This window comes from Bacillus rossius, chromosome 2, assembly GCF_032445375.1.
Source record: "Bacillus rossius redtenbacheri isolate Brsri chromosome 2, Brsri_v3, whole genome shotgun sequence".
NCBI classification, from domain to species: Eukaryota; Metazoa; Arthropoda; class Insecta; order Phasmatodea; family Bacillidae; genus Bacillus; species Bacillus rossius.
In genome coordinates, this window is record NC_086331.1 from 20,969,852 (window position 1) to 20,990,945 (window position 21,094).

The window sequence follows — 21,094 nt, forward strand, 5'->3', positions numbered from 1 at the left end:
GCAACTTGAACAATTATGACACAGACTTATATCAGTCAGTTTGAATTGGGCTTGCAAAGTTTTCTGGCTACTGCAACCTTTATTCAAGCTTGATGTAAGCTTTATTCAAGCCAGCAGCCCTGTAATGAAGTGACAGGCTTGATTCGAGCTTATTGTAGCACACTTTCAAAAGGCCCATCATGTGGAGTCTAGCAAAGCTATTTTCAAATTTGGATGCTTAAAGTGCCAAGTTTGATTTACTCTTGAAGCAACATTGCATAACGTCAGTTCTGTGAAGTATGGTAATCTTGTATGACAAACTTAATTCAAGCTTGCAGCAAGGGAAGCCTTCTTTTCACAGATGAAAGTGCCAAACGCAAGATCGTGCATCTTTGGTTTTTTTTGTTCATTGTAAATAAATATGGCGGTGTTGATAAAAGGATACTAATGGTCAATTAGGTTAGGTTCAGGGGCGCAACAACTAAATTTCCAAAGGGGGGCCAATATACCTTTTTATAAAGAATCATCGATCCCCCCTATTGAAGCGGGGGGGACTGGGGGTCCTCCCCTGGAAAAATTTGTATTTCAAGGTGGAAAATGGTGCTATTTAAGCAGTTTTATTATCTAAAAATTGATTATACAGCACTTTCTTTGCCCCCATTTGCCCCCACTTCAAGGTTACTGACCCGGGGGGGGGGGGGGGCGGGCAAAATACCCTTCCCCCCCTGTTGTTGCGCCCCTGGTTAGGTTAGCTACATTATAAATACTTTAAAACATTGTGGACGGTTGATTAGGTCAGGATAGTTCGGGAGTCACCGTGCGCCTCGATGAAGCCGCAGAGGCGGGCCACGACGCTCGGCACGCCGGCTCGGCCGCGCGGCAGCTGGTCCAGGCGCGCGCCGAACACGCGGCCAGGCCGGGCCGGCAGCCGGCTGTCCTTCCCGGCGCAGCAGTCGTCCAGCGTCGGCCGCCTCATGGCGCTCCGCTGCGACAACACCGACACTGCTGCAGGGTGTCCGCGAGGAAAAAATATTCCGTACCAACTTAGGCGAGAAAAAACTACTAGATTATAATTTGTTATGGTTTTAACGATTTAGGAAGTTATTATGACCTCGCAATGCTCTAACTTAAATATATCACACCAAACACACACATACATAAAATAATTACGCTTAGTAATAAAACATATTGGAGTTACTGTAATAATATTATATTAAAGAAAAAAGTACTAGATCTGTACTTGACCACTAAAAAACTTATAAAAGTACTAGATCTAGTACGAAAGTACTAACTGTGGACACCCTGCACTGCTGCACTCCTGCACCTTCACACAAATGTCTACCAACAGTGGCGTAGCGAGCGGGTGGCAGATTGATGGGGAGGGGGGGGGGGGGGCAGGGCCGCAACTAGTCTGGCACCCGGGGCATGAATGGATATTCATGCGCCCCCCCCCCCCCCCCCCGTATTTTTTTTTGCACATACCACACCAATAAAGCGGGGGGTCCGGGGGCCTTCCCACGGAAAAATGGTGCTATTTAAGCATTTTCCATACCTACATGTAACAGTTTCTGTGCTACTGTAACTTCCATGCATATGTCCATAAAGTAGTCCGTATAATCACTTGACTCGTTCATTAAATATCTTGAGACGTTATATTGTAAATCAGATTAGACATTCCTGGAATGCAAGTTAAAAAAACTTTTTACCAGTTACCAGTTCTAGTAGGAAGGAATTACAATGGAAGCGATTTCGGCGCCCCCACAGCTTTGCGCCCGGGGCGTATGCCCCGCTTGCCCCCCCCCCCCCCCCCCCCCCCCCGGTTAAGGCCCTGGGAGGAGCCGCCGCGACGGTTTCGCGTTACTGAACCCTCCCCCCACTCTCTTTTAATCCAAGAGGGGCGCCATTTTCAGTTCTGGCCAGGGGCGTCAGTCACCTTAGCTACGCCACGTGAATCCAACATCAACAAACAATTACTTTCAATGATCATGTAATTATTTTGAGTTGGTTTTAACATTGTTATTTCTTTGAGGTTACAATAATATGAATCGTGGCAATAACTTTTATTCTTAACAATAGCACGTAAGTTTACTTCCGTCATTAAGAAAGTTGTTGCACGCTTGATTTTACTGTAAATATACGTGTCGAACCAAAGTTTTGCTTGCAGCTAGGTACATATCTGATAGTTGCAGTAACAGAGTTTTTGTTCAAAGTAACAAACTATTTTTTTTTGTGGCAAAGAAAGTGGTTTTAAAGCGTACCAGATTCTAGCTAAGCTGAACACTTGGAATGAAAGAAAATAATATTAAAGTGCTACTGTCAGTTTTTTTTTTTTTTTTTTTTTTTTTTTAGAGGGTTTTCTAACATGCTGGTACTACTCCCATCTCGGCAGGTGTGGCACCAGCAAGACTTCTCGGGAGGGTCTATGATACAAAGAAAGGCTAAAATTGCAAGACATGACATAAGGCTCCCTTCACACTGGGCCACTGCCAGCGCGCGAATAGAAACGCCCCTCATCGCGGTGACATGAAACCAAGCAGAACTGCCCACACCGAGTGGCGCATTCACAACCAAGCCACTCCCTGCAACACAGCTGTTTCTTGGAGTGATGGCGGAGTCGAGTTCCCTCGCCGAAAGGTTTGTTTTAGTGGCGCAGGAGGGAATCGCAATCTGGGACATGCCTGCAAAGGAATACTTGGGGAGTTAATATGGTTGGAAATCGTAATGTTATTGCTCAACAAAAGATCGTAATAATCCAACATCTCCTGTTTTACGGCATTTCTTCCGCTGTGACAACAATGCAAACAATGCGCTCGCTTCCTCCAAATACATTTCCACGCTGGCAGTCGGGGATGTGGCTCGAGACAGTCCTGTCGCAACTCGCACCGGAGTGGCGCGTGTCGAGTGGCCGGTAGAGACAAGTCAGACAAGCTCGGAGTACTTACCAAGTCATGGCTTCAAATACTGTTATTTAATAGTTTAAAACTACTTTCGACGAAGGAAATGTTTTAAACAGTGAATTTAAGTATTTAAATTAACCTAAATAAACCATGCATCTCGACCTACTGTTAAATCCCAGTCGTGGCTCTTTGAAATCATACAGAAATTAAAAACTAATTAATTTTTTTCTTTGTTCTTAAAAAAAAAAACATTTACCAACGGCCAACTGCTGTATCGTGTTTATTGCACAACTTACTAGCGTTCTGTAACATTCCGAGGGCTGTCAGGACCGCACAAACGCTCGCTGGCGTCAGTAATGTAACACCTCGTCGATGCCGAGGTCGCCAGACAGCAATGAGGGGTGAAGCGATGCGAATGGAGCAACGGTGGAGTGTATAGGTGGGGGGAACAGGAGTACACCGAGAAAACTCGATGACTCGCGGCCACGACCACCACGTATTCCCCACGCGCGAAGAATCCAGGTTTTAAAACCGCCGGTTTTTTATTCTACTTTATTTGTGCTCAGCGCCTCAACACACCAGGGACACTGGGTGAAGGAAGCGACGGGAACGCACCAGAACGCCGAAATGCCAAATTGACCACAACGCCGACAGCTAGAAAACTACTGTGTAACACAACGCCGAAATAAACAAACGCCGAAAAATGTCATTGCATGACTGCCACAAAGGTTAGGTTAGGTTAGACTAGGTTAGGCTAGGTTAGGTTATATTACGCTAGGTTAGGTTAGGTTATGTAAGGTTAGGTTTGATTGTGGTATTTCGGCGTTAAGGTACATTTAAGAAACACACACAAATTCATTCAGTTGTTATTTCGGCGTTGTGGTACACAGCAGTTTTCTAGCTATCAATTGTGGTCAAATTTGACATTCGGCGTTATTGTATTTCGGCGTTTTGGTAACGACCCGGAAGCGACCAATGATTTCCAGAAAACCATGACGACATCGGAACCCAGATCTACAACAGGTTGTTTATGCACGGAAATGGCTTCGAGGCTCGCTGGTAACGAAGTCAGCAGACACGATGTGACATGGGCGATGGTGAGACACCATCGCGTGCCTGAGGTGATGTCTGGTGACCTTGACGGCCGGATCCAGGTAGTCCGGTGTCTGGCCTCTGCACCACCTCGCTACGTAACAATCCTTCAGTTGTGGACTTCCAACGGCAAGGTGAGAAGGGGAGAAATAATCTTCCAGAGTGCACTGCTTGCTACGTGAATTGGTCCAGCATCACTATAAAGAATGTTCACTGTGTGACGTAAACACACGTTTCCGCTTATGAACAATTCGTGTGCGGATAACTTACGCCAAGATTACAGCCCCAAATGGAAATGCTGAGAGTGGAGTGGTCTCACCGTGATCCTTCCTCAAAGTATGTAAATGGTAAAACAAATCTTGTTCTACTGAATAAAATTTATTAAAAAAAAAATACATTTTTTTAGCACTACGAGTAGAACAGTGTACATATTGCATTGCTATATAATATATAAAATGATTTATCTGAACAAGGGAAACCTGAATTCTCCAAATTTACGCAAAATTTTAAGTGACAAGTCCAATTATTAAGTGTTTTCTGCATCATTGTATTAGGGGAAAATCATGTTAATTCTTTTACATGACGCTAAAAATACCTTTTTAAAATGTCATTATTAGTTAAATTTATACACCAAATAATTATTTAATTCGTCTTCGGTGAAGTTATCTAAATAAAACTCGTATCCCTACTTGAAAGTCTCAATCAAATTGCTAGATAAACACTAGCGAATAAACAGGCGCTGATAAAAACTTTTTGGTTTCTTTGAAATCTCAAATTATTTTCACCACGATTTGAAAAACCCGTTCTTCGAGCAAATGCTTAATTTCGAAGCCAACTCAACATATTGATGAACAGTGGGACCAAAAAACAAAGGTGAAAGCAAAAGTCATGCTTAGTTGACGTGATAACTGTCATATCACATTGCAATATTTTGGCTAAACCAACAAAGACATTCAAATAAAATTACGCGTAAAATTTGCTTGAAGACCTCTGTGCATTATTTTTAATTGTTCGCTGCCACTATGTATTTAATTATCGAATGTACAGCAGTAATAAGTGACATAAACGGCACTGCAACACTATTTTAGGCTAATACAATGATAGATTAAACAGCTGAAGTCAACTTTGTGCGTGCATAAGTCTGCGAAATTGAGTACGCGATACAGAAAACCTAATTGAAAGCATGCCAAATTATAAGTTAAACCAAGCTCTGGCATTAGGTGCCAATCAACGCAAGAACGGTCTGATTTCCGAACTGGGAAAAACAACTAAGTCTAGATACTAGTCATACCTACATTGTACATATGATGAAACCCCTCTCAGCTCTCTCGGCGAAGTGTTTACTGTAGGCAGAGGAAAATAAAAACTTCCAACGTTCCTAAATACTTAAATGTATGTGTTTATTTACAACACCCTCTTTCCTTCCGAACAGCGTTATCTTAATTCAAGCATAATCCTGGCAGATTAAATGCGGGCACGCATCCACATCCAGATAAGAAATTCGTTGGTCTTAAAAAATCATTTTCCTAATCATGTGATGGAAATTTTTACCTTCTTTAAGCTTTTGCTGAGTTAAAACTACCCGCAGTCGTTGGAAATCAATTTGTGTTCACAGGGCTACACTTTATACCTACTCTACTAGCGCCAAGGAAGGTAAAAAGAAATAGTTTTTCGCTTGTCACGCCGAAAAACTGAAGTCACGTCGAAATTCCTCAGCGCACAGAAAAAAGACGACTATTCTTCCAAAATTCGTGATGCACTTTACGAACAGTAGGGTGAGTTATGTATGGTTAAAGCTGAGCCTCGCAAATCATGTTCACTTTTTTTATGTGTAAACATCTTAGCTCTCGTTGTACAGCATTTGGCAGGAGTAATTTCGTGGAAATGTAACGGAAGTCGATGACCGGAAATGTGACAACAAAGATGGCGGACCCACGTATAGCAACATAAACCCGTATGTAGTCACTTTCGTAAATATTAGGGTACATACCAAAAGTATTGGTGTGCCAAATAAAATTTATGATAGCGAAACTACCCTGGAATATATTTGGTATACTAAAATAATCATACATAGTAAAAAATAATCTTTAAGCTTTAAAATACTAAAGAAAACGTGCATTACAATACATTCAGGTTCGAACAGGCTCGATAGCAAGTCGACCTCCGTAGCGTAGTCGGACGCACACTGGCTTACAATGCGAGGGGTTCTGGGTTGGAGTCCCGGGCAAGGCATGGGTGTAAATTTGTAAACGTTTAAATTTGTCACCGATTTGTCAAAGTCAATACAACTGTCACACTAAACATTCGAACTATAAGAAATAATAAGTAAATAAAGGGGGGACGGTTGGTTGGTTGGTTGATGATGAAAATCACTAGCCAAGCTAAACACAAAAAAAATATAGCACTGCGGTAGCGAGCGCGCTAGAACGTTGTGGCTCAAACCTCGTCCCTGGAAAATTATTATTTTTTACTTTTTAATAATAATAGAATACTGGACTATACAAATTGTGCTTTAAGCATACATAAATTCATAGGAATACAATTTATTTGACTCTCTTATTGCTCTAATATCAAATACATAGCTTAGTCTATTGTATTATTTCATACTATGAATTTTTATTTAAAAAAAAAATTATTAACGGTTAATAGGAATTGGCTGTCCACGAATTCTTATGGGTATTAAAAAATAAAACTTTATAATAGTACAACTTCTCTCTAATACTGTGTTATAGTCATATAATGTGTCCAGAATCTTTATATAAATAACTATTTAGTGAGTTTTAACAAGAGGGGCAGTTTTGTTAGTAAAATTCCTTGTTGAAAATCAGGTCCAAAGCCGGGGTTTAGTATTTTTGCAAGTCTTTCGCTTTTATCGGAGGCATTTCTAGTAGTCCAAAATTTCTTTTTTTTTTTTTTTTTTTTCGTGCTGTTAGGTGCTGCTATCTGCTAAGATGGTGGCAATCAACGTTTACGATTCAGGCAGCGAATTCTAGCGGCAGATGGAGAAAGTAAGTACCTGAGAAGCGAATACTTATCACGCTCGGCATTGAACAGAGCGTAGCCAGCCATAGACGAGCATTCTTTCCCGCAGGAATGATGATTCCGTGCAGAAAGAACGCTGGTGGATGGGTCACGAGAGGAATGCGTGGCGTACGGGTTTCGCAGGAATGTGCGTCACGCGGGTTTCTTGGAAGGATTACGTTTCTAAATTCAAGCCGTTAGTGGGGACTTGCCTTTCCTTCAGTTCTCATTAGGCATGTTGATATCGGGAAAAAATATCGATATATATTATATCGATATTTTGAGTAATATCGAAGTAATATTTTGATATATCGCAAAAATATATCGATATTTCGATACATCGAGTATTTCGAAAATAATTTAAATGTTTAATTTTAAGCTTACAACCGCCAAAAAAAATTAGACGACATTGATTTATTGCATTTTGCTATATAAGGTTGAAGAATATAACATTGTATACATTTTTAAATGTAATAGTGATGGAAATCTTTAGTCTTGTGCCATCACAGACATATAGTGAAAAAATAGTTTCTAATTGTGTTCACAGATGTGATAACAATGCTACACGACAAAAGTATCAATAACTTTAAACTAACCAAAATAAATTATATCTCGTATTAGAGATAAAAAAATTAACAAACCCAATATTTTTTTGGTACAAATTATCGATATAAATGTGGATTAAGATGGAATGTTGAACTTAAAAATTTATTCATATGAAAATCAGTTAATCGATAATTTTTGTGTGTCTAAATTTTTGACGTGACGTCTAATAAATCGATGAACGCCGGCTGCACGCACGAAAAAGTGTCCCGTTACGCACATTGTACCCGTTTCGCTATGTCCCGTTACACTCATTTTATATTGCTCTTTGCTAACCTGAACCTCCTAGCGTTGAGACAGAGTCCGTGGCGTAATTCTGTTTTCATGCATTACAATGTAAAATTTTCATTGCTCTTTGCTAACCCGTTCCTCCTAGCATTGCTGCAGTGTCCGTGGCGCAAAATATATTATTTTTGACTGCATCTTGGTGTTGAGTAAGCCATTCTCCTTCACATCATCCTTGAAACACTCCCATTTGTTTCCTACTTTTCCTATCATCGTCCTATCCTTAACAGAATAACACAGATTGGAAGAAGTTAAATAGCAAACATGTACAAAAGTTATAGTTAAAATAATCTGTTCGTCAAAGTAATAAACATATTTGAATTAATGAGTGCAAATAAAAGTAAATTTATCAATTAAATTGTAGATTTCATTTCACTCCTTCTTTGTATCCATTCAATAAAAATGATTCAATTTTATTCATAAAAGTATGCAATCATTTCATCAATGTTTTGTTATGATATTGTCACGTTAAAATATCGTCCATAAACCGACTTTACAGACAACCAATTTTTTTTTTTGTTTTGGCATCGTTACTTTTCTTGTGCAGTTGAACGAATGTGTGCTGGTGCTTATTTTTTAAATGTGTTGCTAGGTTTGTTGTGTTTCCACTCGTTTTGTAGGTTTTCCCACATAAATTACACGATATACTTTTAGAGTCTATCTTCTTGAAAAACTTCCAAATGGTAGATGCAGTTACGACATTATTGGCTGTATTCATTATTTATGAAAATATCGAATGAAAATATCGCAGAAAAATATCGATATTGATATATATCTTTGATAAAATATCGACGATATATATTAATATATCGTATGAAAAATATCGGTATTTCGATATATCGATATTTTTCCAACATCCCTAGTTCTCATCTGTTCCTGTAGGAAAAGCGTGTCATGCTTTATGTGTTTGTATGAACTTTTCGGCATCAAGCGCTTCTGTTCAATTTTTTAAAGTGATTTAAGTTTTTATTCAAATATTTATTATTCCAATTGTTATAGTGCTTCTTGTCAATTGAGTATATGGAGTCACAGGAGCATGTACCTAATGAAGAAGGTGATAAGGGCGATAAATGTGACATCAGAAATGTACCAAAACACGTGATTAGAGAATTTATTGAAGTGTATAGAGCCCACCCAGCACTGTGGCAGTTGAATAATAAAGAAGTTTATGGAAACAAAAATTTAAAATTAAAGGACGCCAAGCTCTTGTACAAGTATGGAAGAAGTACGATCCTGACGCGGACATAAAAATGATAAAATCAAAAATACAATCCATACGGGGTTCCTTCAGAAAGGAATTTAAAAAAAGTAAGTACCTAAATAAGTTTAAATTTTATAATTGTATTATATTAATGTTAAAGTTTATTTCTATGAATAAATATAAAACTTAATTTGCTACATATTATTTGTTATTGTAACTATATTAGGTACACAAGTCATTGAAGTCTGGAAGCGGAACAGAAGAGGTATATAAACCCCAGTTGTGGTATTTCGGTATGCTGCAATTTCTGAGTGACCATGAAAGTCCGACTGAAAGCGTCGACAATTTGGACTTGGCTGTGTCAACGGCTGAAAGTGTTGACAATTTGGCCGGTGCATCATTGTATTTAGAACATAACGAAGAACCACAAGACGTAACGGAAAAACGCTAGGATGCTATCCTCGTTTCAACCGTTTTTGTTCTGCATGTGAGCAAGGCACATAATTTATTGGAATGGCTTATTAAAAGTGGCCGACTGCTACAAATAGTTTCTCCTGTGAAATAATAATTGATTATTAGCATTGACTTTTTTTCCTTCTTTCAGAATGACTACAACTATAACAATACTATCAACCGACACTATTTTATGGTCTTAGAAAAATCAAAAGATACCAAAAAATATATTACCACTTATTATAATTAATTAACGATGGAATACACAATAAGATATGTCATCTTAACAAACCAGAGAGTATCAACCTGCCAACAGTGGGCGCAATTAACTCTGTACTGCACTCTGTGAGACACCCCATAGAATATGCAACTCGGATGAAGATGAACGGTGGTGAAAGAAGACACGTCAGAGTTCGACGTCGGCTTCAACGACACTTCGCAGTTTCCCCACGTGGCACTACCGATCTTGCACTCTTTTAACAGAACAATGTAGCCGTGAAATGTGATTCGGCATGTTACGTTTCAATGATTGAGAAATATTTCGCTCCGGAATTACGCACAAAAATGGATAACTCTAGGGAATGTGCGGATCCAACACTCCTACAACTTCAGTGAAAAACTGTTCGAGTTTTTTTTTGTGTACGAGTCACAGCCTGGAACTTTAAACGACCTTAAGGCTCGGTCTCATAGCACATATACAATGGGAAAAAGTGTTAATTTTGCTGCACTCTTAGCACAGCTTAGAAACATCAGAAAGCATCAAATTAATTATCTACAGCAAGGAGACATTGTTGACATTGGCTGCATTATAAAAGTTAGCGGCTTAACTGTTTTTAATAATTTAAAAAAATTATATTTGTTAATTTTTTAATTATTAAAAAATTGTTTTATTTTAAAATACAGCTATAGGATGGTTTGCCTATAAAAATTATTTCAAATATTTATATTTAGTTCCGGCGTTTGCCTCAAGAATGCGCGACCCTGAGATCTGTTCCCCCACCACCGACAGTATCCTTCCCCTCCGCGCTTAGGTCTTACGCAAGGGTGTTTTAGGGGGTGGGGTACCACCCGCTGTGGCCACAACTAACATGCGACCCTCTTTTTTTTTGCTTACGACAATACACGAAGATGATGAAGTGGTCAGACAGGCGGATGTCGTTTTTACCGCGTTCCAGGTATTTGTTTTATATTTTTAGCTTTGTCGGCGCGGGAGCGGGCCCTGTTTAGCTCGACAAAGCACCACCGAGTTTCATTCTATACAAAGTACCAGTTTGTCCCATTATCCTGATCAGGATCTTCAGGATTAGCGATTGTTTATACCCGGAGACACTATGCACCATGTACCATGTACTCGTATGAAATAAAGTTTCCGATGGGAGCTTAATAAATAATCGTTTAAAATTAAAAACCACACATTAATGATACATTGAACTAAAAAGTAAAAATAAATAATAGTTTAAAATACTAAAAAAACACGTTTTAATAGAAAACCAAACTAAAAAGTAAAAAAATAAATACTTTAAAAAAACTTTAAAAAAAACACGCTTTAATAGACAACCAAACTAAAAAGTAAAAAATAATTTTCAATCAATTTAAATTAAGAATAGTGTGATTGGGTCATTCTCCAGAAAGTGTGCAATTTGGATTTTGAAATCTCAAATCTTAAAAATATGATTTTTTCATTATTATTTTTACAAGTTACCTACAGTATTATGCACATTATTGCTGATGTGATTGTTCCTCGAAAATATATTATATTAAAAAGTTCACATTCACGGAGGTGAGATTATGGTAACGGAGGTGATAATAGAGTTCATAGAGTAGAGTTAATCTCTAGAAGCCAGTATAATAAATAACCACAGAGAGACAGAAAATGTACCTATAATATTAAGACACAATTACGCTAATTTACATAAACTTAAATTTCAAATTTTGATGTTAGCAAGTAATTTGCACTGTTAAATCAGCCTCCGATTTCAAGTTTCTATTCAGTATTAAAACGTACTAGTAATAATTTGAAAAATTGCAATACACACACACACTGGTCTCACAAATTAAAAGTATTTTAAATACATTTCATTAAAGGTTTTCATAGCCTTCCAGATTATTGCTGAATAAATACTGCCCACGATTGTTCACCAAAGGTTGTTCAATAATTTGGACTATATCTATTCTTGCAACAACAGAAGTATCCTCAACTTCAGGAAATATAAATTTCTTAGATGTTGTCCTTTTTAGTCATTCTGAAATGTAGAACAAACTGTAATTAGCTTACTAGATCCCGCAAATACAAAAACTATTTTTTTTTACAAATCTATTTACAATTAGGCCTGTACAGTTAAAGTAATAACAAACATTTAAAATTCAAATTAAATATTATTAGTGAAAGTAAACTTTGCATACATTTCTTGAAGCATCACTCCAGAAAAATTTTTCTGCATATGAATACGTACATTTAAGAAGCTTGTGACATTTCATGTTCAATATTTTTTATTTTTTTAAACACTGCGTTGTAGATTTTGCAAAATAGTGATTATTTATACTACAGTTTTGAACAATGGAAGTGTCTGTTACTATAATAACCTTAATTGTAGGTCACAAAGAAGAATTGAACATCCATTTAATAGCAATGCATCTTTAAGAGCATGTTAAAATGGCCAATACATAAATATATTATGCCTGAAATATACTTTAATGCTTGATAATTATTTATGTGATGTAATAATGTGTACATAATGTTTTACTCACAAAAATAACAAAATTAAAATGTTGAAAAATGTTACTCCATTACTTCTTCTCACCTCCGTGAATATTGCAAGTAACGGAGGTGAGGGTAACGGAGGTGAGAATTTTAAACTTGAAGTTAAATAATTATGGCATATTTGAGGTTAGGACATTTGTGTTTGTTGATTTCACTTTTATTCACCACATTATTACATTTATCTATAGAATGAAAGTTAAATACAATGTTTCTTACCTTAAAATAATTATCACGGAGGTGAGAACTTCAAAACACAATATCCATATTTCATACTACAAACTTCAGAAAATACACATTTGAAACAACTTACTAAACTGCATTTTTAAGAGTAAACAAATTGACTACCACACCTTGCTTTTGTCTACAGATTGTTGCTTGCAATGCACTCTATAATAAATTATTACAATTTCAAGTCTTACTGATGGAGGTAAGAACCTGTGTGAGGGACAAACATAAAACACCCAATATAATTATGAAATAAATAAATTATGCACTTTATTTTATCAACAAAAACTTGTTTAGAGGTATACATTATGGCAAATAAATAAAAGCAGATAAAAATTGTGCCATTCAAATAAAGTGAACTGATAAAAGTGCTTAGTTGTCGGCGGGGACAAGCCACGGAGGTGAGATATTGCACACTTTGTGACAAATAAAAAATGAGATTATATTGTATTTAGGTTTTCTACAGGTTTTTTAAATTTTATTGGTTTCCATTGAATTTATGTTGCAATTTCAAGCATTAAAAATATATTATAATACTCTGAAACTGACCGGGACTGAAATTGCACACTTTTTGGAGAATGACCCGATTAACAAATAAATATTTTTATTGTAAAAAAGCGTGGGGTGCTTGATGTCAATTGTTATAATATTTTATTGACAGATATTGATAAAAGTAGAGTCATTATGACAATATCTTAAAAAGCACCCCAAGCTTTTTTACAATTAAATAATTTTTTTGATAGTCACACTATTCTTAATTTAAATTTATTGAAAATTATTTTATACTTTTCATTTTAGTTTAGTTTTCTATTAAAGCGTGTTTATTAGTTTTTTAAACTATTTATTTTTTACTTTTTAGTTTTTTAAAACTATTATTTATTTTAATAGAAGTACTATAATACAAACTAAGATAGTTACATAAATGAGATAATTTACACTTATCTATGGCGGTACTAGCTACGTAAAAAATGTATAAAATTACACATACAGATTTTTGCGATTTTACAAATAAATTATAGCCAAATATTTAAAAAATATTATTTTCATTCGACAAGATATATATGATGCTGGTAGACTACACACAAATTAATTGTAAAATTTATTGTAAATAATGTGTATTGTCACCATAAAATTCTTGCCAGCTAGTTTATAAATTTAAAAAAAAAAGTATAAAACATTTTTTACTGTATGTATTGTTTTACAGTGTAGGCTGTTCACGGTAAGTTTGGGTCTTTTGAAATCAACATTTGAAAATTGTTCCTACCTGACTCTGTTGTATGTCCCTGAAATTAAACGTACTCGCAGACTGTTATAAAATGCGTTGTGTTAGTATTGACGAGGGGAAACTAGTTGCACTGTGTTGTGCATACTTTGTTAGACACACGCAATCTAGAATTTAAGCAATGTCTTACAAAAGTTGTCTATTTGAACAGCCTATCGTCTATTTGAACAGCCTATCATAGTCCTTACCACTTTATTTTCCATTGTGCGTTGCCTTAGGATCTAAATATTATTTTACTGGAACTTTGCCGTTTTACGCATAGGAAAAAAAATTTTTCCGGTTCGAGTTATGTTAAACTGTCCTTAAACTTGTGAAGTATATGAAGAATTACAAATTGTACCAGCGTATTGTTTATTGTTTTTTTAGGTATTTAATAGCAACCATATAAATAAACTGTTTTATATTGCACTTCGCAGTACGCTTTATCATTGGCCGAATATGGTGCCCTTTGTTTTTTTCCAGAAACATCAATAATGTTGATATCGGCTTCCTTTTCCAACAGTTAAAAGACTTAGGTGATCACATTCCCTTTCATTGTTCATTCAAAATTTGATTCCCATTTCTGAGAAAAGAGAAGGCCTGAATTCGGAAATAGTACTGAAATACCAAATGTGCGATTTGAAATCCACCGTTTGGACGAATATAAAACGAAGCTCTACATCCATGGGTGTAAACACTGCTGCTGTGTCAGCATCAATAAGTACTGGCGGAGGACAGTCTCAGATAGAAGAAATGATGACTACAATGGATATCCCATAAATGGCACCTAACACATTTAAAAAATATCATGACAATTCGGAGAAACATTGGGCGAAGGCTGTGCAAGCTGAAATGAAAAAAGCTGTGAAGGAAGAAATTGAAGAGGCCAAGAAACGTGGTCACATAGGACATGATGGCATTCCATTATTCACAGTTGTAGCTGTTGATGCCGGGGGTAGAGATATTACAGAAACAACTATAGTTCACTTTCTGGTGCAGTAAGTACCAAATATGTACGATTTTATTTCATATATATATATATATATATTAGGGTGATGCTAAAAATTAAGGTTAAAAAATTTAATGGTTCACCGTCTCATTTTATTCTCCCACATGTAAAATTGTCTAGAATTATTTTTGGCTGTATTTAAAGCGAATTTAAGGGTCGCTACCAGCATTTAAAGTTTATAAAATTAACAATATTGCAGCACATGAATTTTTAATATAAGGAAATAAGTAATTTTAAAATACTTGAGCAACCAACCACCACTTTACATGTTAAAGGGAACATTGTCGTGCTGAGACTCCCCTCCAAGCAACCTCACCCCTCCCCTCTCCTCAAAATCCCCCCTTTACTCCCCACCAACCAACCCAAAGCTGAGGTCATTCGCACACCGAGAATAATAGGGCCACAACTAAAAAAAAACTAAATTTTACAGGAGAGTGAATAATTGAAAGTTTATTCTCAGCCTCAGCAATCAGGAAGTGCAAAATGTCAGCACTGTTTCTATGGCACAAGTCAAAATATGGCCATGGTGTATTCAAACCCACCCTCAGCTGTACGAATAATAAGGCCGCATGTCATGGCCATGGTGTATTCCAACCCACCCTCAGCTGTACGAATAATAAGGCCGCATGTCAACATGTGGCTGTATTATTCTGATTTCTGTTTTACAAATTTAAAATGTAATAAGGACATATCTCATCTCAGGTGAATATTTATTGTACTACATATATGGCCTTGTTATACCGAATAGATATAGTCATAGACATTACAAATATACAAAAATGTAAATTTTTTTTTCTGAGATGTGGCCCTATTATTCTCGGTGTACGATGTGTGAGTTGCCTGTCAGTACCTGTCTGGGCAGTGTGCCTGTCTGATCTGTGCAGTTGTTCATGTAGCTTATCCAGAGTGTCTTTAAAAGTAATTATGATTGTGAGTGTGTGGTTAAAGTTGGTTATTGAAAGTGATTTTGGTTTGTGAATTCATAGTAAGTGTTTTTATATTCATTGTTTAAATACTTAGTAAACCAAATAATTACACAACAAACTAAAAAGTCATATAAAATATGGTTACTAATTTTATAACTATTAGTATTTACCATGGAACATAGTAAAAATTCTGCAATTTCTACAAGGAAAAAGACAGAAATATGGTTGGTCGGACAGATGTCTGAAACGTTCATTCATACCAAACTTCCATCTAAACGGGAAGTACTGTCCGTATTTTTTTTATTATAAAGAACAAGTAAAGCAAAAGATTCGTGAAGCTGCTTATTCGACCTCTAAAGATTTGCTAGCCATTTGGAATAAGGCTAGGATACCTACCAGACAGCAAATACATGTTGTTGATAAAGTAGAAAAGTTATTCAAAGAGTGGCAGAATCTTAAGAAAAATAAAGAGAACAAATCTAAAAGATCAGCAGTATTAAGTCTAAAAGAAGAAACATGGAATTACAATTTAGATTACTTATTTGATGTAGCGCATGCAAAGGCACTGGAAATGATTCAAATTCAAGAAGATAGAGACTTTTTAGTATTGCAGTGTGAAAAAGGACATCCAGGGAAAATAGGTGGCATTGACAAGAAACTATCCAAGAAGGAAGAAGAACAAGAGCGTAAAAAGGATCGAATAAAGGTGCTTAAGGCAAAAGAAAGTGATAGTATTAAGGCAATCACGTGTAAATCAGAAATTCCTAGCATTTTTTCCGATGATGAATTCTCACATGATTACGACAGTGACTTTGAGGGGCCTTCAACATCTAAATATGGGGAAATACAAAACATATGACTAAAGAAAAGAGGAAGAAAAAAGCTGCTTAACAGAGAATTGACTACAAGCTTGGATATTGCAAAAATAAGTGATCGCAAAGCAGCTCTTGTCCTTACATCCACTTTAAATCGGCTGGGATGTGATCCTGCAAAATATAATCTAAATTTTTCTTCTATACGCCGCCAGCGAGTTGAATGCAGACAGAACAGAGCAGAATATATATATTTATATAAAAAGGAGTTTTCAGCTGCTGTATCTTTAACTGTGCACTGGTATGGGAAAATTTTAGAAGATATTACAGGACAGGAAGTAGTCGATCGTCTTCCAGTTTTAGTTTCAGGGAAAGGAGTGGATCAGCTCCTTTGCATACCAAAACTTGAATCTGGAGAGGGTGAAAAAATAGCATCAGCAGTTTATGACTCTCTCGTTTACTGGGGTGTAATTGATAAAGTGAAGAGTACGTGTTTTAATACAACTGCATCTAATACTGGATCACGCAAACGGGCTTGTATTTTACTTGAACAGAAAATGGATAAAGAAATGCTTTGGCTACAATGTAGGCACCATATTATGGAAATAATGCTCGATGCTCGAATCCATTGTACAAAACCAATTAGGACCTTCTTCAGGGCCCGATAATTTGTTATTCAAGAGATTCCAGAATTGTTGGTCATCGCTCAATAAAGAAGAATATCTAACAATTGAAAATGATGTAGAATCTATGGGCAAGATAAAGAAAACAACTAAGTGAATATCAGCCAAGAGATGACTACAAGGAACTGTTGCAGCTAAGCATAATATTTCTAGGAGGAGTTCCAGAAAAAGGTGTATCATTTAAGAAGCCTGCAGGACTTCACCGTGCTCGATGGATGGCCAAATCAATTTATTCTCTGAAAATATTATTATTTAGAGAACAATTTAAATTGACGAAACTCGAAGAAAAAGGATTGCTTGAGATCTGTATGTTCTCAGTCATTATTTACATAAAGTTTTGGTTCCAAGTTCCATCAGCATGTTCGGCACCAAGGAACGATTTAGAGCTTCTTAAAGAGTTGAAGAAATATGAGGAAGTCAACAACAGTGTTTTAGCAAAAAAGCCATTGAACAAAATTTGTGGCCATTTATGGTACATTTCTGAAGAACTGATTGTTCTATCTTTTTTTGATGATAACGTTGCAAATGCAACAAAGAAAAAAATGGTGGAAGCACTGAATAAAGAAGGAGCTGTTGACCTGGACACTATTAATAAGAAAGGGCTGGAGGATTTTGTCAGCAGTAATACAAAACGATTCTTTTCCATCGCCGGAATCGACTCAAAGTTTATTGAAAAAAAAAGTTGAAGATCGGAATAAAGACGAAGAATATGTCAATATGAAAGAAATAGTGAAGTCATTCAAGGTAGTAAATGATACTGCAGAGAGAGGAGTGTCCCTTATACAAGAATTTAATAAAATTCTAACTCTTAATGAAGACCAGAAACAGTACATTTTATTACTTGTAAAATCATTCAGGCAGAAGTATCCAGACTACAAAAAATCCACATTGTTGTCTGCTTAGTGGACTACAGCAGTTGGTTAGGTTTGATTTGAATAGTTTTTAAAACACTCTGTGTCTGTACGTATTTTTATTGCATAATTACGTTAAAACAAACATTTATACTGTTCGTTAAGAATATATATATATATATAACATTTCAGACACTTTATCACAGTATTTCAAGACCATGTTTGATATATATTTGTAAGGAAATGAAAATAAAAATAATTATTTGCCAAATTGTGTTTTTTGCCATTTACCAGTTATTTTATTATGTAATTAAAAACCAAATAGAGATAATTTTAGCATTTAAATTAGGTTTTAATAACATTTTATACTGAACAATCACAAACAACTGGGTTGTAATAAAAAGTATTAATTCCCTACAAAAAAAATTATTTTTAAAAATTTTAATTTTGCAATATTTTTTATAACTTCAAGCTTGGTAGTGTGCCGGAAATTAGGAATTTCGACACGTTTTTTTTCTTTCTAATTTTATATAATTTTAAATTTTTTTTGGATTTTTTTTTTTTTATAATTTGGTTACTTCGGGTGATTTACTCTTTGTTAGGCTGGTGGACTCTCCTAAGTTAAACTTGTGCCAGTAGTCTGAAGCACCTTTTCCCAGAGACCTATAGGATATTTTGCAGATCTAAGACTTTGTTGGCTGCCAGTTTTAAATTTCCCTCGCTCACAGGCACGTCCCAGGCCTGTAACGTTACTTCACTTCATGACTAAAACTGCATACAGCAGCTCTGGACGAGCTGTTACCATTTCTCAGAGGCGAGCTGACCATAGCCTTTACCGTCACGAATACGTATTAGGTTCTCTCCTCGAAAAGCACGTCATGAACGCTCGTTCTCAGCGTCGTTTCACTTTTTGTCCACCCCCCTTCCCTCTCGGTTCTAAGAATTCGCCTAAGACCAATGACCGGTCATAAACCCCAGCAGACAGCGACCGTATCCAAGGACGCCTCGCATAAAAAATGTGTGTGCCAAGATGGACCACCCCACGACATCTCGCGGCAGAAACAGTAACTTATTATCTTGGCCGCCAGAGTGTAGCACCTGACTGCCCCTTCAACCCTTGGTTTAAGCAGACGCCTTGGGCGAGTCGATTCTTTTATAGTTCAGACACCCCTCAACAGGTAGCACTAAGGTCGGCCAGTGCTACCAACTTCGAGACATCAGTCAGAGTTTTTTTATGATGCCCACTCGGGGAACTTCGGAACCTTTCGGTCCGGACTCCCAGTCCCCCCCCCCCCTCCACTTTTGATAGAACAGTTACTTTTAATTACGAGACGCGGTTCTTCGCGGGACACTTCGCGTCGCGACTGCAGACGGACCATTTTGCGATTATCGGCGAGTCGACAAGACACTGCAAGACTTCCATCCGGCCGCAACCTACTATGTAGTCGCTAAATAAGGGATATTATCCCTATAATCTTTTTCAAGTAGTTTAGTCCGTCTGCTTAGTACAAGAGTAATAGTTATTTTTCTTTTAAATTATTTCTTTTGAAATGTTTAAAACGACTGCGCCAGCCGCGTATTTGCGGGATCCAGTTCCTGGCGGGCGATGCATCGGTAAATAGAAGACAACTTCCCTGTCTGACAGGGTCCGAGAGCCGGACGCCGAATTGGCATTTTCATCTCCCTTCCTCAACAGGACACAAGCGCCCTGGCATCATGTACCCGCGTGAGCTCCGGGAAACGAAGCCCCGACCTCCGGCGCTACTGTATTGTTCAACCTTTTTTGAACTTTCCTAAATTACGCCGTCAAACAAAGTTAATCATACAAACATAATTTCTGGACTTTAATTACATACCTAAACTGGGATAGTTTAAATATATTTGTATTTTTTTTATTGGTTTATGTATTTTTAGTAAATGAAACTTTTGATAATTTCATGTACGGCCGGCCCATAATTTTTTTTCTTTCTTTCTGAATATACCTGAGAGCTGTTTAAGAATGTAATTAATATTGTGCATTAATATTCTCTTGTATCTGCTATAAGTTTACTCAGTATGGAGTAATTATATTTCAGACGGAATCACACCTTGTTTCTGTTCATTACTAATAACATTGTGAAACCTAAAGATCCACCCAGCAAAAAAAAAATGGTAATCAGACCGTGGTTTTCTGCTACAGTAGCAACTCCTAAAATTTGTCCAAAAAAATTGAAAAAATTATATTTTGTTTCTCTCATCAGGTAGAACAAAATGGTGAGGTGAACTACAGCAAAAATAAATTATTATTTTTTTTTTGGTCTTTTAAGCATCGCCCTAATATATATATACATATATATATATAATATATATATATATGTGTGTGTGTGTGTGTATAGTATCGAATTTGTACTCCCGCCCTACTCCATGAAATGCAGAACATTTTCATGCTCCCTTGTTTACAGCATGACATTTAAGCTGATGAGTATAGAATATGGTTCTTTGACGTTTTACATTTAATCGGACAACTTTGTTCATTTGGAGAGTAACTTGCGTTGATGTTTACATTATTTTATTGTAAATTACTGTGTCTTAAAACTGATTATACAGAAAACTGAAAACGTTCCCATACATCTATTCAAGAGGACTGGGGATGTAGTTTTTTTTTAGTGAGACTCAGCTTGTATGCGTATGCGCGTATCTCAGAAAGCAAACTGTGTAGAATTATGTTTTTTTTTAAATAAAATTTAAACATTTATTATCTAGGGATGATCCTTTAGTTTTTATCCTATTTAGTATATGAAAAGAAAACAAAATTGTGGAAATTGTCGAAAAGTGCATATTTATATCTTGTCTGCGTTGTTTCCTTTAAGTCTTTTTAATGGCCGAATTTGACGTGTTATGAAAATAACATGACAACGATACAGTGTTTTCAAGAAATGCAGTGTGTTTATGTGTGGATTTGCTGTTTGGCATTGGTCAAAGTAAACCTCGTACTTACAGATTGTAATATCTGGAGTAGGAATGCAGCGCAAGGCTAGCCAAACAAGATCTTATAA

The 21,094-nt window shown here is 36.5% G+C and overlaps 1 protein-coding gene across 5 annotated transcripts in view; it reads right to left on the reverse strand.

Moving 5' to 3' along the window:
- Positions 1 to 21,094, reverse strand: part of LOC134529156 (protein FAM13A) — a 174,398-nt gene that overhangs the window by 33,940 nt on the left and 119,364 nt on the right. For all 5 annotated transcript variants that reach the window (XM_063362937.1, XM_063362936.1, XM_063362935.1 and 2 more), the window contains exon 3: positions 796 to 964. In XM_063362937.1, the coding sequence (XP_063219007.1) occupies positions 796 to 955 (160 nt within the window). In that variant the 5' untranslated portion in view covers positions 956 to 964. The remainder of the gene's footprint in view (positions 1 to 795; positions 965 to 21,094) is intronic.